General features: G+C 37.7%; 3 protein-coding genes across 4 annotated transcripts; 2 read left to right on the top strand and 1 right to left on the bottom strand.

The window, feature by feature from the left end:
* Positions 1-6,302: 6,302 nt before the first annotated feature.
* LOC125187137 (putative H/ACA ribonucleoprotein complex subunit 1-like protein 1) lies at positions 6,303-7,468 on the top strand. Its single transcript, XM_048083668.1, has 4 exons — positions 6,303-6,494; positions 6,565-6,713; positions 6,783-6,898; positions 7,119-7,468. Exons 1-4 carry the CDS (start codon positions 6,365-6,367, stop codon positions 7,294-7,296), a joined length of 573 nt encoding a protein of 190 aa, XP_047939625.1. The 5' UTR covers positions 6,303-6,364; the 3' UTR covers positions 7,297-7,468.
* Positions 7,469-9,618: 2,150 nt separating this feature from the next.
* LOC125187302 lies at positions 9,619-11,385 on the top strand. The gene is made up of 3 exons (XM_048083866.1): positions 9,619-9,905; positions 10,560-10,628; positions 10,763-11,385. Exons 1-3 carry the CDS (start codon positions 9,705-9,707, stop codon positions 11,318-11,320), a joined length of 828 nt encoding a protein of 275 aa, XP_047939823.1. The 5' UTR covers positions 9,619-9,704; the 3' UTR covers positions 11,321-11,385.
* Positions 11,386-11,736: 351 nt separating this feature from the next.
* Positions 11,737-17,798, bottom strand: LOC125188459 (casein kinase 1-like protein HD16). 2 transcript variants are annotated; one of them, XM_048085307.1, is made up of 17 exons: positions 17,624-17,798; positions 16,606-17,051; positions 16,258-16,383; positions 16,096-16,169; positions 15,943-16,012; positions 15,818-15,873; positions 15,672-15,743; positions 15,467-15,561; positions 15,169-15,235; positions 14,255-14,384; positions 13,950-14,168; positions 13,732-13,862; positions 12,838-13,012; positions 12,638-12,728; positions 12,362-12,519; positions 12,093-12,281; positions 11,737-12,016 (listed from the first exon to the last, which is right to left on the bottom strand). In XM_048085307.1, exons 2-17 carry the CDS (start codon positions 17,008-17,010, stop codon positions 11,957-11,959), a joined length of 2,118 nt encoding a protein of 705 aa, XP_047941264.1. In that variant the 5' UTR covers positions 17,011-17,051; positions 17,624-17,798; the 3' UTR covers positions 11,737-11,956. The 2 variants fall into 2 exon arrangements, with proteins under 2 accessions (XP_047941264.1, XP_047941265.1); XM_048085308.1 differs by having other exon boundaries at positions 16,606-17,048.
* Positions 17,799-23,226: the final 5,428 nt, after the last annotated feature.

Raw genomic sequence — 23,226 nt, 5'->3', positions numbered from 1 at the left:
GCTAGGTTCCGAATAATAAAACCTTGTTTCGCGCTCCTCTTGGGGACATTATCAAACGAGACTCTCCTCGCGCACGATTCAATATAATAGCAATCCTAGCACCGCTAGATATTAATCACCACTACCCAATATATCGGGTTTATTGGGTTACGAAAAACCCGTACCATTTGATAAGTCAAAGTAATGCATAATCAATACCGTATGCTCAATGCTAACCTACATTGATTAAGAAACAAATATTTATCAAGACCTCGCCTTTTAGTAGATAGCCTAAGGACAAGTCTTGCTGTTAGATCCGTTCAGTGCTATACCACACCAATGTCATCTTATTTCAGTAAGGCTTAGAAATATGCGGACTGACATTGCAACCTTTCTCGATGGATAGTCTAATTCCAACTAGGTTGTGAAATTCATCTTTTTATTTGTTTAGGACTGCCCGTGTTACCTTAAAGTGGACGCCGCCCACAACCGGTCTACTAAAACAAAGACTTAGACTTTGTTAAGTTAACTTATACATTTAAACATGCATGGACATCCATTAAATGTAAAACATAACAACATTATGACAAAAATAATCTGTTTTATTCCTTGGAAAATAAAATAAGAGTTTTACAATATTCAATCACTCGAAACGTGATTTCTAGTATACAAACTCTAACAGAGAGGACCCTAAGTCGTCATCAAAAACAGAGTACTCAGAAACAGAGGGGGAAGCAGTCGGTGACATGACAAACTTAGTTGATCCTGATCCTGAGATCGGTTCGCTCACTGCACATCTAGATAGCGAACCGGCTCATGCTATTGTCTCAAATCAACGTTAAAGGTCCATCGACATAAAGACGAACGTGCTAGGCGTTCTACCCACTTTTGTAGGGCGAAGGAATGAGTGTCCATATGAATTCCTGAATTAGTTCAGCAAGCTATGCAGCATCCAGAATAAGCCAAATGATGTGACGGAGGAGGACTATCGCCTACGCGCAATCCCGTTCGTTTTGAAGGGAGAAGCCAACACATGGCTGTTAAGACTGCCACCGGACTCAATGCATACTTGGAAGGATTTCAAGTTGGAATTCATGGATTACTTCTTTCCTTCGAACAAAACCAATGCCCTTAAGAAGGAGATTCAGGAGTGCAAGCAAGACTACGATGAGTCTTTGAGTCAGTATTGGTCTCGATTTAAGGGATTACTCGATGCTTGCCCCAACCACAGAATGATGGAGGCTGAAACCTATTACCTATTTTATGAGGGAGCTAATCCTGAGTCCAAGGATCTGATGAATTCCTCGAGTGGGGGAAATTTCACCAAAAATAAAGCAAGTGAAGCACGAGAAACCCTTGGGAGGTTGATTGATGCAAAGAAGGTCTATGATAGCCCGCGTACTCTTATGAGAAGAAGTTCAGCAAATGCAGTAAAAGAGTAGGAAGGAGAAGGAGTGGGTGACAGAATAGATCGATTGGAAAGGGCACTTCTAAGCGCAATTGAAAAGAAGAATTCCTTTGTCTCACAGGAGAAGGAGAAGTTGTCAGGTCAGGAAGAAAATCAACTCCAACTCTATTATGGTCCATCAACCGATGGAGAATACCAAGCCCAGGCGAACGCATGGGAAATTGGAATCAGAATAACCAGGATACAGACTGGAACCAATGGAAGATTGAAGAAGCCCCATGGAGAGACAACCCCTGTTTCAGATGGATTGACGAGAACCAACAACCTCAACTCCAGTATCCTGGTCCAACTGAGAACCAACAGAATTGGCCTAACCGTTATCAAGAGCTCTATGACAAAAAATTGAGAACCAACAGAAAAATTGAAGAGCTCTATGACAAGAGTTAAAACTGTCAACAGAAAATTAAAGAAATTCCTTGAAATGAGTCTAAACTTTCAATGATGAAGAGCTCCTTGATAAGAGCCTAAACTTTCAATAAAGAAGCTCCTTGAAACGAGCCTAAACTTTCAAAGAAAAAAAGATAACTCCTTGATACAAGTTTAAACTATCAATGATGAATTGAAGAAGCTCTATGATACGAGCATAAATTGTCAATGAAAAGTGAAGGATTCCTAAATACGAGTATAAACTATTTATCAAAGTGAAGATCGTGCAAGTTAAGTGTCGAAAAAACTCGATACTTAACTTGAAGGAAAGTGTTGGAAATATAAATTGAAGAGTCCAAGTATGTTGGGAAGAGAATGTGTGGAGTCCCAACTTGTTGGGAAAAGAATAATATTTATAATGTGGAGTTCCAATAAGTATGGTTCCTAGGTATATTTATATCTAGAGTCCTATAAATACCCATGTACTATGTATCAACAATAACAACTCAAATCAATCAAAATATAATCTTCGAGAGTTCTTCAGTTTTATATTCTGAATTTTCCTTTTCAACAAATTCTATTATTTATCAAACACAATTAAGTTTTATATTCTGCATTTTCCTTTTCAACAAATTCTATTATTTATCAAACACAATTAACTAAATTAATTATGAATAACTACATGTGTTGAATAACCCCAGATGAATTACTAAAGATTTGACTAGTCTTGGAAAGATTTGGAAAGATTTTAGTAGTCCTCAACTCCATGAAGTGGTTGGAATTCTCTAGAAATTAATTAAACCAACTTATAACTAGTTAAACAAATAAAGAAAAATAGAAGAGAGAAAGAAAAGGGATGAGTCGAGAATTCTCTAGAGGAAGCTGAGATAAATTTTTTTAAAAGAGAAGTACTCATCTTGGGAAGGGGAGGAGGCAATGAGTTGAACCCCTCATCTTTCTACTTACTCTCTCTCGATCTCCCTCTCTAAAAAAAAAAAAACAAAAATTGCATATAATCCATAGGACATATCTGAAGGAGAATCTACTATAAGAATTGTGTGCTTGGGAGCAATCGAGATTTTCTATGAGTTTGTGTAATTGAGGTCATTTTCATCTCTAATGTTTATTGTATATAGTATGGATATATATGAATTTTTGAGTTCATGAATTATGGAGGCTAGGATCAAAGAATTATAAGAAGATTATGCAATGTCAATTATTTCTTGAAAAATAGATATATACATATGTAATCGAACGAGGTTGTATAGTGGAGTATATTTTAGGAGTTATATATTTTAACAAAAGTTACATAAGAAAGAAAGATTATGGATTATAGTGATAGATAGTGGATCTATAAGTATGGGTTAATTCTCACATATTTTGAATAAATATAGGTCACCTGATACAAAGATATTTAATGAAGAAGAATGAAATTTGTATGAAATCTAATTAATTAAAGCCAAACAATTTTGAGATTCACATGAGCTATGGATTTTTATGAAAATGTTGAAAACTTATGAGAGTGTCTAAATTATATTTATACAGAAATGATGAGATTAACGCCTAAAGCAAATGATTATACGAAATGGATCAATCAAGAACATAAGATTAGCTTGATGTTAAAATATAGGTATTAATTAGTGTTGCAGCATATAAAAAGGGAAATTAAGTTTATTTAGCTAATGAATTAATTTATTTGCGGTTCTTGGGAAAATGAAAATGGCTCCCAGGTTTGATTGGTTACGTGATGTGTTCTATAGAATTTTACTTAGTGAGAAAAAGTGAAATTGAAAATTTAATTAGAATATTAAAGTTGAAGGGAAAATTAAATTAATATAGCTGATGATTTTATGTATATGTTGATCTTAAAAGTATAATGTTGAATAAGAATAGGTGTTCATGGAAACTACTGGGATTTTTTAGTAAGTAAGATTAGCGGTTATAAAATATTAATTGCAAAAATATTTAATTATAGTGAATGATCTGATTCTCTGTCTGCACCCTGAGCAGTGATCTGATTCTCTGTCTGTATCCTAAATGGGTGGTTTGTGTGAAGTCCTCTCGAGAACAAAATATGCATCCTCATCTGATTATGTTTCTGATCTGGTCCGCGTACCTAGTCTTTCACTAAGCACTTAATGCTAATGATTTAAATATGTGGATTGGAATTCGGAAAATGAAAATTTTAAATTGTCGTACTTAGATACTGGAATTGTGACATCACCTACTCGGCAGGCGGACGATCTGGTGGGGGGTGTTACATGCACCACCGACTGCACCCCCGGCATCCCCTGAATCCCGGGCTGCATCCCCTGCTATCCCGGCCCCCACCCCGGCATCATCTGCCCGCCCGGCATCCCACTACCCCCGGCTGCCATCCCGGCAATCATCTGCTGCCATTGGTACATATTGTAGTACCCACCCATCGGTTCCCATCCATCTCCCACTGGTACCGTGGAAGTTTGAAACCCGCTCGTCACTGGAGTAAACTCGTTGTTGTTATCCATTTCGCGTTATTGCTCTTGTACAAAAATTCAGAGAGAGAGAAAACTCGTTAAAACAAGCGGTGCAAATGAAAATGACGTTCAAATCGTGTATATATAGTGTTTCGGAAATTAAATTAAAAAAAAAAATCGCTGGCCGATCGCCAGCCCACAATGGCGGCGAGCCAATCGGCCAGCACTCGCTTATTTTCTCGCCGATTTGGCGCTCGCCGTCCACATTGGTTAGGCGAGCGGACCGGCCAGCGCCGGGAATCGACTAGTCGGCCCGCTCGCCGCCACTGTGGATGCTCTTAATATACTCCACATATATCATTCACACAAACGACAATCATTTCACCACATTAACGTGTCGCATATGATAACAACACTGGGTTTTTTTGGTAACCATGTCAATATTTGCACCCTTAGAGCATTCCCAATGGTCTCCCTTATTTCTCCCTAACTCCTGCCACATCAGCGCCACATCAGCACCAAAATTTATCCCCAGGTTTTTAGCCAACTTTTAGCCAACCTCTGCTTTAATGGTTTCTCCCTTAAAACGCCGCTTGGCGTAAATTCGGTAGGAAATTCGCCGAAAAATCGCCGACCTCCTCCCAATGGCCGGCGATAAGTCGGCGATATCCGGCGAAAAATCGCCGGATTATCGCCGTCGCCATTGGGAGTGCTCTTACCCTTCTCGCTTCTTCTCTCAATAACTTTAATTCTAATACAAATTCTACAAATAATATAGACTAATAGGAAGATAACACGCTTATATCCAATAAATCCACGAGGAAATAACCGAGCCATATAGTATTGGACTAATGGGTATTGTAAATCAAGTGCCATCGGGGAGATATGAGTAGGCATGTGGGATCATTTATCTATAGGTCAAATGAGAGAACTAATTAAAAAAAAACAATGAAAGTGTTATAGCCTTCTAGGGACTAGGGTGTGAATGGATTTAATCTAGTTATTATTAATATGTTACTATCAAACAGTAGAATTTAAGCAATAATTAAAATTTTAAATGAGCTAAAAAAAACTTCATGCTTTTGAAACGATAAACTCAAAGAAAAATCAAACAAATTATGTCAATAGACTTACGGGCTTCAAAAACATCACAAAGAAACATAAAGAGGATATATTTATATAGGGAATTAGTGACGATCGATAGAGAAATTCACATGCTAACCATGAACTCGAAACTACAAGAGGGTTCAAAGAAAAGAGAAAATAAGGAGTAGTACACATAGCTAGGCAAATTAGTGTAGTTTCGACAAAAATGCAACTTCATTCTATAACTACTCCTATTACAAGAAGTAATCATAAAGTTTATAATCAATAATACATAACCCTGTAAGAACAATTGACTAGGAGGTTCAATTGTGGTGGAGATTACAAATCTAGACAGCTTAGAAATAGAATTTGGGGGCAAATTTTGTGAGTCTAAAAAGTTGCACTCAGAAATGATACATAATTCAAAGAAGTTAATCAAAAGAATTCAATAATATAGGATCAAAGTCATCACTCAATAATATTAAAATAGTAGTACTGTAGATCACATATCATAGAAAGAGAAATAACAAAGGCGCAATAATAGTAAAAAAAAAAAGTTTAATCAAAGTCTCACATTAGGTTTATAAGCAACCATAAACTTAATTCAACCAGTCATTTTTTTAATATCAAATTAATTTATATATTTTCTACATTATCAATATTCATTCAACTCAACCATATAGTTATTTTTATATTTAGTTTTTTATAATAATATTATTACTTACAAAATTTATTAAAAAGCATAATAAATGATAAACTAAAAATTATAAAAACAAATACTCCAAAATAATAAATTTCAATAATTGAAATATGAAACTGAAAATACGTAAATGGAGAATATTTTATACGTACTCATTATCCTCCATGGTGGCAACACTGCCAAACTTAAATCTTATGTAAATATTCTTTCTTTTGAGTAAGAGTTGGGCTTTTAGCCCAAAATAGTTACAATTCCAGTTTACATAAACCCTAATGCCAAAACCCTTTTCCATCGCTCACACTCAACAAGATGAGGCCTCCCAGGGGACGCGGTGGCGGAGGGTTTAGGGGTGGCCGAGACGGCGGCGGACGTGGCTTTCGAGGAGGAGGTAGAGGCCGTTTCGGTCCTCGCGACGAAGGCCCTCCTTCTGAAGTCATTGGTCCGTCTCTCACTTGTTTTAAAATGAATGCTTGATTACGTCGGATTTTTATTGTGATTTTGATGCGCAGAGGTTTCGACATTTGTTAATGCTTGCGAGGGCGATGCGGTGACGAAGCTGTCTCAGGAGAAAATACCCTACTTCAATGCTCCAATTTACCTTGAGAACAAGACGCAGATTGGCAAAGTCGATGAAATCTTCGGTCCCATCAATGAGTCTGTGAGTATGATTACTTTCTGTGGATGTTAAATTAAATTGGTATACTGAAGGGCTGCTGTGGTGTTGTAGTTCTTTTCGATTAAGATGATGGAGGGCATCGTTGCGACGTCGTATTCTGCCGGAGATAAATTCTTCATTGATCCAGCTAAGCTCTTGCCACTCGCCAGATTTCTTCCCCAGCCTAAGTATGTTGTTTCCCCCCTATTTCACTGTCTTGCTATTTTTAACCAATACACACAATGGAGTAGTGTTTTTTGCTTCGACTTTGGAATGGTTTTTCCCACTGACCTGAAAATGAAGTCTTTCCCTTTCATATATAGTGTTTAGGCTCATTAATGTTTGCTGCTGATATATGACACACTCAAAGTCTTTTCATTAGTTTTGTGTTGAATTATTCTATTACAGGGGACAAGGGCAATCTGCTAGAGGTGGACGTGGGGGAGGAAGAGGTGGTGGAAGAGGGGGAAGAGGTGGTGGAGGAGGATTCCGTGGAAGGGGTGCTCCCAGAGGTGGTAGAGGTGGTGGATTTAGGGGTGGTAGTCGCGGTGGCGGCAGTAGTTTCAGGGGCAGAGGAAGATATTAGATGTCATGGCTCTTCATGCTTCCCCTATCAGTCAACAAGCATGTCATGGCTTATTGTTTGGTTAGGGGTGTAATCTTTGTGGAAAAGAATAGGGTGGTTTCATTAATATCCTAGTTCTGTATCTCTTAAACGAATCTCTTCTTTTTATCACAATTTCTGTTTTGTTTCCCTATTCCAATTCTGTTTTCTCATACTAGTATTACAAGTTCACTTCTATGCAAAAGCTTTGGCCTATCCTAAGTTAATCCGAATACATTTGATCCTTATTTGTTTGTGTGTTTTAAAATAAAAGTATATTTTTGCTTCTATATTGTCTGATCCAATTTTGAATTTTGCTGTAAATTTAGAAAACATCAAGTGTTCTTGACCTTGATATTTCTTTAGCTTAAGTTTCGCACATTTATAGAAGACAGGCAACCTAGAGAGCAACCCTGAATGGCACATATAAATACGTACCTTTAATCTTCCCAGCTCGTGCAAGCTTGTAAAGACCTTTAGGATCCCTTTCTTCACACAATTCTAAAGACATGTTTAGGAAGACCTATAAATTTGTAATTTTTGGATAGATTAGGTATCTCAGTTATCCTAAACATAAGAAAAGTGTGATCTTTGAGAATAAATGAACATAACAAAGCCTTGCCTCAAAAAAGTTTTCTGGCAATAAGGCAAGACAAGCATCACGGTCTTTACAATAAAGGAGATATCAAACTAGCAATGCAGATTAATCCAGCATCAGCAAAGAGCTTTGCAAAAGCAATCAAGCAGATTAGCCTTGTGGAGGAGTGAGTACTGCATATAGTAAAGATAATGTTGTCTCACAAACATTCACTATTCCCATGGCCAGCCTAATGTTTGAAAAGAGGCGATCATAATTGTTTAGCCAACCATCCAGTAGCTCAACGCCTTAACCTCATGTTAAACACAAGATAGCAAATTGAGGCCTTCATATTGTAATCATTCACTAGTTCTATGTACCAAGTACCTCTAAGCAATGGCTAGTAGATCATTGTCTACAACAGGGAAGTAATGGCTAGTAGATCCTTGGTACCCTAGGTACTCGCAGGTTCAGAATCCACTTATATGACTACGCAATATCGTACATGGAAACAAATGAAATGGTGCAACCACCCCTTGTGGATGTCATATTCGGTTCGCGAGCGGGGCAAGAGCAAGGAGAAGGTTCCTTTGGAAGGCGGGAAGAAGTATTCGATGGAGGGAGGAGGTGAAGGTGATGATGATATTTATGAAGACATGAGAGCAAGATTCATATTGTCTTCACAAGTACTGATCAAGGTCTAGGTGAATGTCTCCTATTTTAGATTATGTTTTTTAAATTTAGTTTTGAAATTATGTTTTTTCTCTTTCTAACTTTTGGGTTTAAGTAATTGTAATTTTATAACTTTAAATATATTAAATAGTTTCTCCTTTTTTAAAATAATACTACTACTAATTGTTTTGTTGCTGAAATAAAATAGTACTACTGGTTCGGCTGAAATAAAATTGTGTGTCAACTAAAAATGATAAATATCGTCAGTCTTTATTAAAAGTGTTAAAGTTAGTTTTTGACTTGGGCTAATTCTGTACGAGAGTTTTTGAAAAAGGGGATTAATTTCGCTAACCTTTTGAAATTTGGGATTAATCGCTGATCTTTCAGAATATGCGATCGAGGCACGCGAATTTTTCAAAACGAGGGATTTTCGAGTTTTTCTCTTTTTTTCATCTCTTTTTCTTATTATTTCTCTTACAACATTTATGAATTGACCAAACTATCCCTATAATATTTTTACCCCAATTCTGATAATGACTACTCAAATCCATTCCGAGAATAGAAGCAGGGCATGAACGTGAACGGTAAATATGGCTGCAACACTAGCCCAACTCTATCTTACTCAAACATGATTCACAACAGAAGGAAACAATTAGGAAAAAATAACACAGTACTAATTTTTAATACCACTTACAAGGAGTACAAACTAATGCTAAAAAAACACTTTCGCCGCGAATCAAATTTTGACATTATCTCGCTAAAATGGACGGAGGAAAAAAGATTGAACTCTTAGCTGATTCCCCTCAATTAAGATAAGCATAGGAACTTGAATTGATAATGCATCCTTGTTTTTGGGTGAAAACGAGACGTTTTAGAATTGAGATGAAAAATATAAGAATTGGGGTAAAATTATTACGAGGATAGTTTAATCAGCTCATAAATATTGGTATTAGGAAAATAATAAGAGAAAAAAAAAATGAAAAATGAAAAAATATAAAATCAGCAAATTTAATCCCAAATTTGAAAATGTGAGCGAAATTAATACAATTTCTCTCATTTATGTACACTCCGACCACTAACCACACCGGTGTCTCACTCTCACCGCAGAAATTAGAGAGAGAGAGAGAGAGAGAGATTTCATATGCAGGCATGCGGCTACACAGCGCTGGGGCCTACCTCCTTCGACGGTGGCGGTCGTCCCAAATTCAGTGTTCGATGGAGTCGCCGTCGTCCAATCACAGCTTCCGCTCCCCTCAACCACACTCACTACGACGTCCTCGGCCTTTTACCTAACGCTTCCTCCTCTGAAATCAAGAAGGCCTACCGTCTTCTCGCTCTCAAGGTTCCTCTTCCAAATGCCTAATCTCATTTTCCACGCCTTCCCTTGCCCGCTCAAAACCTAGCTGATCGCTCGATTTAGGATCTTTTTTCCAATCTTGCTTTACCTCCAAGAATTATATTCATCATCCGCCTGCTTTTCCATTTTTATATCTAAATTGCATAACTGTGGCTTAAATTTGTGCTTTCGTATGTTCTTCTTATGGATTACTATAAGTGATGATAATATATGCACATGTGCGATACGGAAATAGATTCTCTGTTTTATGAGGCGTGACTGTTCACCAGGCAGTATAAATTGAAGCATAAAAGTAAGTTTGTGAGTAGGACTTTGTTTACATGTATGTATATGTATGTGCTTCTTTGGTGATTATGCAATAGCACTTTTGCTCAATCACAGCTGCTGCTTTCAAGTAGACTACTCATCTCAAAAATATTATGTTCTCCCTTTTTGCTCAATCAGCTGGAATATATGTGTAGGGAGGAAGGGCATCTATGACTAATTGACTGTGTTATAGTGTTATACCATAACCATTATCAAGAATGAAATCTTACTATATAGGGCCAGCCTCCGACTCTCATCATTTGCTCATGATTCATGACAATATATACGACCTGCCTCTGACTCTTCTCTTTTGCTCATGATTCTTGACTGCAGTATCATCCTGATGTTAATAAGGAAGTCGGAGCTGATGAGGATTTCAAGAGCGTCAGACTTGCTTATGAAGTAAGATTTCATATCAATATGCATACCAGTTACATATGAACTAGAAAGGGTCAATTAGACAATGTATTTGTATAGTTGGCAGTTGTTCTCTCCAAAAAAAGTGGCTGCACTGAATCCGTATATGTTTGATATAGGTACTGATCAATGAATCAACAAGAAGTGCGTATGACAGAGCTCTCCGTTATCAACCTAGTAGCAGAAGGCCATTAGGGGATGAGTGGTCCGTCAGCCAAGAATACGATGATGGGCTGAGACTGTACAGATGGCGTAAAATGCAGTGGGACAAGTATTGGGAGAAACATAAGATTGAGGAAGAGGAGGACGATGAAGATGAGGAAAGAGAATCCTTGTTCGAAGTTGTTAGATCAGCATTCCTGTGTGTGTTTCTGATGCAAACAGTTGGGGTGCATCTATCTCTCACATTTAGTAGCTTTATGGCTCTGGTGGACCGAAATCTGGATGCGGGATATAAATTTGGGTATTTGATAGCATGGATGATAGGTGGAAGGGGTGGGGTTTTATTATCGATTTTCTTGTCATTTGCGAGTTGGGTGTGTGGGAAAAGGAGCAGCGGTGTAGTTGCTCTTGTAGTTGTTGCAGTGTGGTTTGGTTCAAGGTGTGCTCCAATTCCACAAGGTGCTCTTCTCACACTTCTCTACATGTCAATCAAGCTGCACATTGATCTAAACTAACCTGCCTAATTCTGCTATATCCTTTGCAATGGATATACACATTTTATATATAATATATTTTTTTTTTTTTGTGAATATGTAGTCCCTAAACAATTGTTATAAATATACTCCTATTATCTTTGTTACATTTTAAAAAATGAGTTTGGTGAATTGATTGATAAATACTCCATTTCCTTTTATCGGTTACAACTTACAAGTCATTCCAAGTTTTGAATAATTATTTTGGTTACTTCTCTAAAAGATAAAATTAAGTCCAACTTATAGTAAGTTGAAGCTCTCACCAAATAAGAAGTCTACATCAACCACTAAAAAGAGCCACCCTAGAAAAATATAAATGTTGTACCAAGCCCTCAATTATCATCAGAGACTTATCCCTTTTCTTCTTTCAAGTTTAACACACACAAATACCCAAAATATGATCCACAATTCATCACAGATAAATTTAAAACAAAAAAATGGCAAAGCACATGGCTACGCCAGTTTACAGCTTTTTTCCATCACCAATATTCTTTGTTGTTTCCAGTCATTTTGTAGAAAACAATTTCCAAAGTTTACACGATTACACATTTGTTATCACAATAATTAAATTCAATCATATATCTCAGCTTCCAACCTCTCCCCCTTCAAGATACACATTCAGCATACAGTTCGACCATAACATATCGAAGCGATGTAGAGATTTTTCGACCATTTTTCCTGCAAATAGCAAAAGAAAAGTCAGCACAATGATCAAGTCTCTCAAATTCTCCAATCCAATCAACAACACAAGTACCTTCACATGAGTACTTGGAAATGCAGATGTCCGGAGGGTCTCCTGGGTCTCATCCATTACTTTGCGTCTAGGAATACTCAGCGTAAAGGCCGCTTGATCAGCAGTTGCAGCCATGGAAGTAATTCTGTAACCATTTTCCCATCTGCGATGTATTCCTTCACTGGGATAGAGAAAGTCGAGCTCCACAACCTATGAACAAGCCTTTCCATTGTCAGTTTTACTGTCTCCACCATTTGAAGAATATGCATGACTCAACAATCAGCTTTTACCTGTTCAGAATATCCAGAGTTCCTAGACATCACAACACCCCAGCGACTTCCAGCAGTAGTCATGGATGTGACATGGAAACCTTCTTTCCACTTTTTATTTATCCACTTGAAAGGAAAGGACTCACTAACTTTATACGACTGCTGAGTATAAGGAGTTCCTGATTAAAGCCATAACAAAGTATCTCAGATACCATCTCACACTAGGACATTTCAGAAATAACTGACAAACACATTATGTAATATGTATGAGTGCGAAAGGGCCATGCTCCAGCAAACCTTTAGACATGACAACCAGTGAACTTCCATTAGCTGCACCAGCTATAGAACTGATGTAATAATTTTGTTCCCATTGTTCCATTATCCAATCCTAACAAGAACAATTAGATATTTAGTGAAACTGGGGTTTAAGTCTAGCCAGGAAAAGAAGAACAGTGGTAAAAACAAGACATATTCAATTACAAGTTTCTACAAACAACCTTATGAAGGAAGACAGCTGAAAGTTCATACACTTGTGCATTGAACCCAGTCCCAGCATCCATGATCAAGGCCCAAAGGTTTGTCGCCGAAGCCACACAGCTAATATATAAACCATCTTCATTGCCCTTCTCTACATGCTGACATAGCCTCGAATCTGCTACATTGTAGTGGTATCTACAAATACAACAAAGCAAGCTTAGCATTTGCAAGTAATAAACTGCACGTGAGGCGTTCTCTCACCGTCTCACGTGTCTAACTACAGGACCTGTATGTGGAATACTGTTTTAGACTATCAATTTTGAGTTGTACCACTGTCCAAAAACTTTAGCAAGTGAAAATGGCAATGCCACTGAAATTTCTCACAGGTATTGCATTTGTGTGGTAAATGGCAATGTTACTGAAATTCCTCGAAGCCTTGGGATTTATGCAGCTTGTGCTATTTATAATTCAAGCATGAAAATATATACCTTTTCAAGAAGGCTTGAACTGAGCTACTTCTTATGTTAGGTGTCAACCAATTAAAGTAAGCTGGATAGTTGAATGAGATGGGAGGTATGGCTTCACAAGATGCATTCTAGTTAAAGTTATAAGAGGATAACAACTTAATTCACTTGAACCTATACTTTGAGAGAATGGAGGGAGTATATTTTTTCCCTCCACTTAACACAAAAAACAACATATCCTAAAATCTCGTGCCATCACCCAAGTGTGACATCTATTATGGGACATCATCGTTATTCTTTCCATATTTTCTAGCCATATATGACAAGGAAAAAAACAAAGAATAAACAAACAAATCATTTAAGCATGTGCATGAGAAATAACTGAAAGATCAAAGATGCAACTTGGTTGTGCATACCAGAGCACTGACATACTTAACAGTATGAACTCACCTCTGTTTCATTGGGCGACGTGCATTATACACTGAAATCCACTGAGTAGCGGGACTACCAAGTCGTATTTTCTTCTTCGGCTGCTCATCCTCCTCTAAGTTTAAGAGCAACCTTCCACGCTTTTGACCAACCTGTGTATTAAAGATGAATCATTAGACTTCAAATTTGACTTGATTGCACAAAGTTAATGCCAGTATAAGGTTTCTGTAATAACTTACCTTGAGAGCTCCATCAATTCTTATTGGTCTCAGAGACACGCAAGGGTCAATAAGAGTATCAAAAAGTGATATCAGCTTCGAATAATTTGGTTCCTCGTCGAACTTCATATTACTAACAGCGTCAAGGAACAGTTTGAACGGAGCAGGGCAAAAGCAGCACATTAACTCAGGAGAAGTGGACATTTTCTTCTTACAGACTAGGAAACTCTTGTTGTCGCCCTGACATTATCCCAACACAAGAATGATAAGTCAAGACTAAAAAAAATAAGGTATCAAAACTAAATAAACCATTTTTGTCAATTCACCTGATAACCTTGCCATGGTAACCTCCCCTTAATGAGAAATATTAGGGTGTATGCAAGTGACTCAAGATCATCCCTCCTACTCCCTGTACGACCCAGATGTGCATGAACACTTGCATACCTTATTGTGCCTCTGTTGATAGGGCATTAGACGTTATCAGTCCCATAAGATAATGAGTATTCAAATGAGGGGCTTTTAATGTTATAAGATGGTATGAGTTATTTTATACCATCATATAATATTTAGCCACCAACAGTCCAACACAACAAGATCTTTTGTTTTACTTTTTAAGATTGAGGAATCTGGAGATCCGGACATAGTATAAGCTACGATGAAACAATCAAATGCTGCCAGCAAACATAGAATGGATCATAATAGAAGTACCCTAAACAAACTGAATTGGCCAAAAAAACGGCCACTTCCATTGCAGCTAGGTAAGTTGTTGGTGAAAAGAGAACGAATGGTGGAAAAAGCTTAACTCTCTGGGCAAAATTTTTTGTTTGCATGTAACCTAGTTGAACATTAAATATGAACAGCAGAAACAGTCCAATCACCTATTGTATCACATTGGCTGGTTATGTTACTTTTAGAATGTATAGATATAGATAGAGGCATCACCGAGGATAAGTTCCTGGGATTGAAAGGGTTCACTCTCAACAAGGGAATAATGTGAAAGCCGTTTCTCGCCAGATGTATTTGTAGGTGTAGCACTTCATAGTTCATCAAAGTTTGTCACCTTAATGATGTTCTTCATTAAAGTTATCCAATCAATCCTATCGTATTAGGTGTGTGATATTTGATCTTGATATATTGGACTAAGTCCCATGTCTCATTGCCATTCTTCATGAAATTAAGCCTCATACCATATGATGAGGTGTATATGGTCCAAACTCCAAACAAATGCACCTTCACAAACCTGAATATATCTGGCCTCTGATCATATTCAACATGCTGACCAGATGATGCATCTTTCCACCTTGAAGCTGCATCAACAATTTTGTTAAAAAAGGAATTTACATAGGTTAAGTGAAATAGTAAAAGAAGAAGGGAACTGCAGAATTATGTGAAACATGTCAAAGAATGTGGTTGTGTGTGTATGTGAGTGGGGGAGAGAGAGAGAGAACTATGAGTTTTCTGCATTGCCTTTTAAAAAGGCTGGTTGCTAATCTCTAATCCAAAGAGGTTACCAAAAGAGCTAGAGAAAAATAACATACCTAGACCAAGATCAATGAGATATAGCTTTTTCTCCTCAGCAGTCCCTGGCTGACCAAGTAAAAAATTCTCTGGCTTCACATCTCCATGAACAAACCTAGTTAAGCATGAGAGAACAGTAAACAATCAATTGTACATTGAAGTGACAAAAGTAACTTGAACTAAAGTCTTATCATTAGCAACTTGAATAATAGAAAGTGGTATTACCCATGCATATGAAGCTTTTCAAGAATTGATATAGCCTCAACAGCAATGCAAGCCGCCATACCTGGAGACATCCTGTTTCAATCGATAATCATTAAAGAAAAGTAACAACTGTGTCTAAAAAAGAAGGGGGAGAGATAGAGCCTTACGATTGGCCTAAAGAATTCCAGACATCCCAAAGACTAGGTCCGAGCATGTCCATGACCTGAAAATATTTACTAATTGGAGTAACATGGAAAAAATTCTGAGCCAATATTCCAATTTCAAAACTTACCAGAATGTAAAAATCTCCTTGCCGACCCTTGTAGTGGACCCATGGGATCCCATAACATCCATTCAGAGCACTTTGTTGAATGAAAACAAAAGTCAGTGAGTGAACATCTTAATGAAGATAACATCCTCCTCGAGTTAGGAACAAAGAACTTACTTGTACACCTGCCATTCATATGGAGGGCCATGACTGCAGCCCTTACTACTCCGATGTTCACACTTCAACGCAACCTGCACAAAAGATAGCATGTCATATCAAATTAGGAAAGAGGCGGGAATTCAAGGTACCCATGTGCCAATGGTGTGTGCCAGATGATACCTCAATAGCATCTGGCCCAGGTCCTTCGGTGCCTCCACTAACCCTTCTGCCGACATAAACTTGCCCAAATCCACCCTTACCTAATTTCCTTTCTGTCTTATACAGAGGCGAGTTACCTACTTGTACCTACACCAACAAACTAATCTCAGCAGTTGACATGTCGCCAACAGCAGTATATAGAGATAGAAAATTTGAGAAACAAAAACGAACTCAAATATTTTTTTCCTGCACACAAATAGAGAAGGAATGAATGCATGCAATCTCTGAAGTTAGAACCCAGTAATCAGGGACCATATTACTTTTTTTTTTTTAAAAAGATATTCGATGAAGTTTCAAACAGGAAATTACCCTCTCAGGCACTGGAGTTGTACTTGCGTCTTCTTCAACTCCCATTATTTTATCCCGACTCCCACCAGCCATGATATTATCCTTATTTTGGGCACCCTCCAATCTCTTAACCGCAGCTTCGGGAGCTCCAAGACCAACTGTTTGAGGAAGAACCCCCCCAGGTTGCTCTGGCTCTAAATCTACTAACCTAACCCCTCTGCCTCTACCAGCAGCAGTTGGCCTAGAGGGTGTTGCTGCAGAAGGCCCTCTTGCTACGGCAGTTGCATTGCCTCTCCCTCGTCCTCTCCTTCTGGTTCTAGCCTGAGCAGGTGCAAGAAGATTATCGGCTTGGTTAGCAGTTTGAGGGTCAGGTTGGAGATCGCCAAGCCGTTTTGATCTCCGTGCTCCGCTACGCAATTCTGGCATCGTCACCCATGCAAAATCACCTCTGCTTCATTCCCCACCTTCTATGCATAAGAGAAAATGCATTAATTTTGAAGCTATCAGAGCCAGCAGAGGAACAACAAGCTAAATAAATTTGCACAAAAGAACCAATTACATTACAAAAGCTATAAACATTATACCACGCTCGCAAGCACATAGTTTCTGAATGAAATGGCTGCATAAAATATGCTAGTTTCAGAAAAGTAAAACTTAAGCACAAGCCTTTATGCTCCACATATTGTTCTCAAGTCAATGTTTTTCCAAATACTGAAAAGCATCAGAGCAGTAATTTGTGGGCAATTTCACCCAAGAAAACAGATAAATTGAAAAACCTGAAACTGGGGGAAAACTCCAATAAAGTTATCAAATAAAAGAGAGTTTCTTGTTTGAGTACAGCCTAAAACACAAACAAGAACATAAAAAGTAGCAGAATAAGTAGATGAAAAAAACATTAAACATCGAACAATCCAAGCAATAAGCAAAATTGAAAATCCGAGAGCGGAAACAAGAAGAGCAGAATAATCGTTTTTCCTATGTGGAGCTGAAATGAAACCGATCAAGCGATCAAAGAAGAGATCTTGAGTGGAAATTATACCTAAAATGGAGATGGAAAACTGGATGCAAATGGGAAGACGAAAGGGGTATATTAAGATTTTGGATAGGGTTGTATTTGCGGCAATCTTCTTCGTTGCTCCTCGAACAAAAATAAAATAAAAAAGAAAAACGGAAAAGAAAACATCCACTGCCTCTGCCTGCTTGCTCTGCCCTGCCCTTCGCTGTCTTTCTTTATGGTCTTTACTTTTTAGTTTTCAAATTAATGCCTTTGTTAACTCCAAAATTATACAATCCCCATTTTTTTAAAGTGGTGTTTGTAAATTTGGGAAAATCAGATTTTATGGTGTTGTAGATATAACATGGAAAAAATCTCTCTTAATTGTTTTTTTTTTTGTTTTTCGGGAGAGTCTCTCTTGATTGTCTTAATATGATGTTACATTGTGTGTGTGAGCTACGCATTATATAATACTCCAATAATGCAGTAATCAGATTTTATTAAGCTTATGCCAGGACGGATTATTGGCTTAAATATTGAATTAATTAAATTTGATTGGAATACGAGTCTTTTTCTGCTTGGGGTGTTAAATAGAGGTTTGTAATAGTGGAGTATTTTTTGAGCTTATAAATAGATATGAGATGAGACATAAAAATAGTGGAGTATTTTTTTGAGCTTATAAATAGATATGAGATGACACATAAAATTTTACTAGTGTATGTACAAATTTTATTAGAGATGTATATGTACATAGATTACATGTATCTATCATTTAGTCTTTCAGGGGTATTGATTATCGAAATGGACGATGTGACTAGCGAGTTTGGGATGCATTTAGGTTTGTAATAGCGGAATATTTTTCAAGTACTCCCTTGAGCTTATAAATAGACATGAGATGAGACATAAAATTTTACTAGTGTATGTACAAATTTTATTAGAGATGTATATGTACATAGATTACATGTACCTATCATTTAGCTTTTCAGGGGCATTGATTATCGAAATGGACGATGTGACTAGCGAGTTTGAGATGCATTTATGTGATATGTATATGTACAAAGTCATTTTGCATTTGATGATGCATCAATCCATGAGCACTAGATACTAGCTGATAAAGAGATTCTATTACTGGACTTGCAAATTTCAGTTAGTTAGTTGTTAACGTGTTATTTTTTGGGTAGTTTCTTTTGGTTTGTTAGTTTTCTTTTTAGTTGTAATCAGATTCTATCGATGTATATAGTTGTTAATTCGTATTTCTAAATATTACAATACTAATCAATGTACTATTTAAATACTGGAACCAATTCCACTAAAATTGCAACTGACGAAATAGTGCCAACAACGTCAGGACATCTTCATTTGTTGTCGCTAACACTTTGATGTTGGCACAAGACATGGCTTATGTCGGACTACCCGATAAATACAAGGGTTTGGCTTTCAAGCATTGACAACAAAAGATGTCGTTCTACCTAAGAGCATCCACAATAGAAATAGGCCAGCCATAGGCCAGCCACTCTCTCTCCCTGCCACGTCATCAGCACTAAAAATCCACCTGCACACAGCATAGGCCAGCCCGCAATAAAAATAATTCAAAAACAACTACATTTTACGGAATAAAATTTATGATTAAAAAAAAATACATTATTTTTTTTTTAAAAAAAAGGGCTTCCACACACGAGCCCCGCCACTCTCTACTCGTCGCCGTCGCCGCCGTCGTCGCCGCCGCCGTCCGCGCCGTGCCACCCGGGGTATCTGAGCCCGCGTCTGAACCCCCACCAGTGCCCTCGAGGCATCCAAATCCACCCGCATGTTCTCGAGCATCGAGTAGAGGAACCTCTTCTCCGTGGGGTCGGTTGCGGCCTTCCACTCTTGGAAGACCGCGAACATACGTTCCTCCGTTTTTTCACGCGAGAATAAGGTGTACGCGCGTGGGGGGGGGGGGGCCGAGATGACCTCCTGGGGCGATAGGGGGGATCCTTCCCCTCGCTGCCCGTTGCGCCCGCTTTTGGCCAACCGGGCGAGGGCGACGAGTAGAGGATGGAGGGGACATAAACTCCTCAGCATCCGGGGGGAGGTCGTGGTATCCGCCGCTGCTGCCGTTGTAGTCACCGGAGTAGTTCAACCTCTGCTTCTTCGGCCACCCGGCGTCGCACCCCGCCCGAGAACTTCTCGGAGTCCTTCAGCAACACATAGCATTCCCAGAAGAGTGAACTCCTTATACTTCCCCGAAGCAAGGGGCCGACTCTCGGCTATCCTCACGGGCGATCACTCACTCGTTACTGCCCACTACTTGAGCTGAAAAATCGGCCGACCACGGCCTTGATCCGTTCCCGCTACTTAGAGGCGGCTCCTCCCGGCTGTAGTCCTTCACCGTGCGGGAAGGTTCCTCCCATGCCAGAGTTTGCTCTAATCTTCGCCCACATGTTGACGACCCGGCTGGTTGTTCCCAGCCAGACGGATCGTCGCGCACACCTCATTCTTTCCCACCCCTTGGCCACCGCGGCGTGCTCATCCTCCCGAGTCCACTTCACCCGCGTGGGAATATGCATTGATCGTGGGCTGCGACGACTGCGCCTACCACCTTGCCCTTTCCCTTGCCCTTCTTCTTCTGTCAGCGCGGCGGAAACCCGCTAGAACGGGAGTGTAGATGTCTGAGATCCCGAGATCGATCCACATCCTGCAATGTCAATGACAAAAAAAGGTCATCGCGGAGTGAAGCTGCGTCTCCACTAGAGGTCGACGTGTGAGCCCGAAGCCGTCAAAAAGATCAAGAGAGGGACGATAGGCAGATGTCCCCCTACCCCCAGATGGCCCCGCGCATCCGGGATGCAAACCGGGCCACATCCCTCCACGCACATCATCCCCATCAATACTGCTGCATGCATCTGGGGCATACCTCCTCCCCACCCCGGCGCTGACCGCCCGCTCGCCTGCACTTCTTCGCCCGGGCATCCCCACGGCATCCCCCACTGTCATCACAAGTCACCCCGGCGCTCAGATCATCATCCCCATCAGAAACTACATTTGCCCAAGAGGACGTTGAACCCTGGGCCCCATCTGGCCCCATCCAGATCTCACGGAGGTACCGTGGGAGTATGAGAACCGCTGTTCGTCGGGCTTTGGACTCGTTGTTGTTGTCCATCGCTCGATGTTGCTCTTATACAGTGAGAAATTTAGAGAGAGAAAACTGAGATTCAAAACAAGTGGTGTGAAATGTAGAAATGAAACTAAAATCGCGTATATATGGGTTTTCAAAAAAAATTAAAAATCGAAAATAGGCGGTAGCCGATCGACACGTCACAATGGGCGGCCGAGCGCATCGGCGGCAGCGCATCCGAATCGGCTCGCCCACGCCGATTTTCTCGCTGATTCTCTAGGCTGGCCGGTTGCAATGGTTCGGCTAGCGACGCGAATCGGCTAGCCGCTATTGTGGATGCTCTAACTACATTAGTTGTTGTAGGTTGAGGATTCGAGTAGATTCGATGATGAAACTTTCTAATTTTTTCGGGTTTACCTTGAATAAATTTATCAATTTTTATAGACGTGCTAAAATTAAATACCTACAACTAAATCAAGCATGTGCACAAATTTATAGAGATCAACGGTTAATATAAATAAGAGACTAATATTTATAGAGATCAACGGACAATTGTTTGCATTTCTCCAAGTGAAGAGTTATTACCTATCAACCTTCGATCTTCTAAGTTGATGCATATTAGTTCTTGAATATTGGATGGATATCTAACAAAAACATGCATTGGAACTAAAAAATGAATTGGAACAAAAGATAACATAACACATAAATGAGAGATTATCACCAGGTGGAGAGGAATTTTTGTGTGTTAGTGTACGTGAACATATAAAATGGGGAAGAGCAATATACTATTTGTTATATTTTCTTCCACTCTTTTATCAATAATGCTAGGTTATGAATTTATTGAATCATGGGTAAGATTTGCCCATTAGATTTTCTCTAATAAACTAAAATACATGCTTAATTATCTAGTATAGTAAAAAAATTATTTTGGACCAATATATATTAACATTGACCTCATATATTTAGCCAAACAAATAATTTAGATTCATTATAACTAATTATTTATAGTGTTTGAGATTTATAATATCCATACATCGATTAATTCAATATGCTCATGATTTATTTTAATTAATATATATACAAGAATTTGGTATAATTTAAATCTTTATTTATTGTACTGAATTGACCAAACATATCATGTTTATGTACAATAAAATATTGATGTCAGCATGCATTTTTTTTTAAGTGAACTATATAAACGGTATCTGATCTTTCACTTTCGCACATAAACGGTACCTCGCATCATGAATTTATATCGTTTTTGATACTTTATTTTATCATCATTTTTGGTACCTGATGCAATTTTCATCCCAAAATACCCTCTAAACAAATTCATTTTTCCATTTGTATCATAAAGGGTATTTTGGGTATTGACAAAACTAGTACCAAAAGTGATATTATAATACCTTTTCTCATTCTCCCACTCTTTATACTATTATTATTAATCAATATTAATAATATTATTTTGATGTTATAAATTAATAATTAATTTATCTTTTAATATCATTTAAATATTTTTAATCATAATTATAATTATAATTATATTTAAATATTATAATAATATTATTGTTATAATAGTAATAACTAGTAGTAATTAATAAATAATTATTATTATTTTATATTAAATTATTAACTAATCAATATAGTCTTAATCAAAATTTAAAATTGTGAATTGTATTCATAATGATAAAGAGTTGAGCATTTTTAGTTAGGTGTTTCAACCCTAAAATGAGTATAAATAATTTAATTAAAAGTATTCAATTGATTTAATTATTTTAAATAATTAATTTAATTAGGTTTTATTGATTTATATTATGAATGCAATTAGATGAATGTATAAAACACTAAAAAAAGAAGAAGAAAAAAAAGAGAAAAGAAAAAAGAGGAAACATAAACTAAGGGAAAAAAAAGAAGAAAAGAAGATAAAATACTAAAAGGAAAGAAGAAAATGAAAAAAAAGAAAGAAGAATAAACTAAACAAGAAAAAAAGAAATAAGAAAGGAAGAAAAAAAAATCACATATTTGGTTCTATTTAATTGAAATTCCAAAAATATCCTCCATAACAAAAAAATCACATGTTTAGTACCTAGGGTTATTTTTGTCATGAGGTACCAAAAAGGATATAAAATAAAGATCAGGTACCATTTATGTACGAAAGTGAAAGATTAGATACCATTCATGTAGTTCATTCTTTTTTTTTTTTATGCAATACTACTTAATATTCCCGTCGTTATAGTGATTAGTGACTCGTTAACTCATAAGTTTTATTCATTTATTAAAGTGTATTTGATTATTTAAATGTCCAAGTTTGAACTGACATAATAATACTGAAATATATTTTGATTGTGGAAACACAATATACTAATCTACTTGCTTTCGTAAATGTCCATTATTGTTGTTTTATCACTATTTTATTATACATTTGCAAATATTTCATTAAATTATTCCACAAACTTTTTTTCAAATTCCTTGAATTTATGTCGAATTAAAATAGAAATTTTTTTTAAAAAAATGAAATGAGTACCGTCCAGAATGGAATGAGCACTAGAGC

This window comes from Salvia hispanica, chromosome 5, assembly GCF_023119035.1.
Source record: "Salvia hispanica cultivar TCC Black 2014 chromosome 5, UniMelb_Shisp_WGS_1.0, whole genome shotgun sequence".
In the NCBI taxonomy this organism is placed as follows: Eukaryota; Viridiplantae; Streptophyta; class Magnoliopsida; order Lamiales; family Lamiaceae; genus Salvia; species Salvia hispanica.
The sequence above is the reverse complement of the archived record's forward strand: the minus strand, read 5'-3'. Positions and strand labels throughout refer to the sequence as shown.

Bases quoted from the DNA above. Each gene is read 5' to 3' on its own strand.
- LOC125188459 (XM_048085307.1), bottom strand. From the start codon at position 17,010: ATGCCAGAATTGCGTAGCGGAGCACGGAGATCAAAACGGCTTGGCGAT. The intron at 15,236-15,466 runs GTATGTTATTTT...TTGTTGATGCAG, and splicing joins TCTCATTGATCTTGGTCTAG to CTTCAAGGTGGAAAGATGCA. The intron at 12,017-12,092 runs GTACTTGTGTTG...TGCTATTTGCAG, and splicing joins TTCCAAGTACTCATGTGAAG to GAAAAATGGTCGAAAAATCT.
- LOC125187302 (XM_048083866.1), top strand. From the start codon at position 9,705: ATGCAGGCATGCGGCTACACAGCGCTGGGGCCTACCTCCTTCGACGGT. The intron at 9,906-10,559 runs GTTCCTCTTCCA...TCTTGACTGCAG, and splicing joins ACCGTCTTCTCGCTCTCAAG to TATCATCCTGATGTTAATAA. The intron at 10,629-10,762 runs GTAAGATTTCAT...TGTTTGATATAG, and splicing joins GCGTCAGACTTGCTTATGAA to GTACTGATCAATGAATCAAC.
- LOC125187137 (XM_048083668.1), top strand. From the start codon at position 6,365: ATGAGGCCTCCCAGGGGACGCGGTGGCGGAGGGTTTAGGGGTGGCCGA. The intron at 6,495-6,564 runs GTCCGTCTCTCA...TTTGATGCGCAG, and splicing joins CCCTCCTTCTGAAGTCATTG to AGGTTTCGACATTTGTTAAT. The intron at 6,899-7,118 runs GTATGTTGTTTC...ATTCTATTACAG, and splicing joins AGATTTCTTCCCCAGCCTAA to GGGACAAGGGCAATCTGCTA.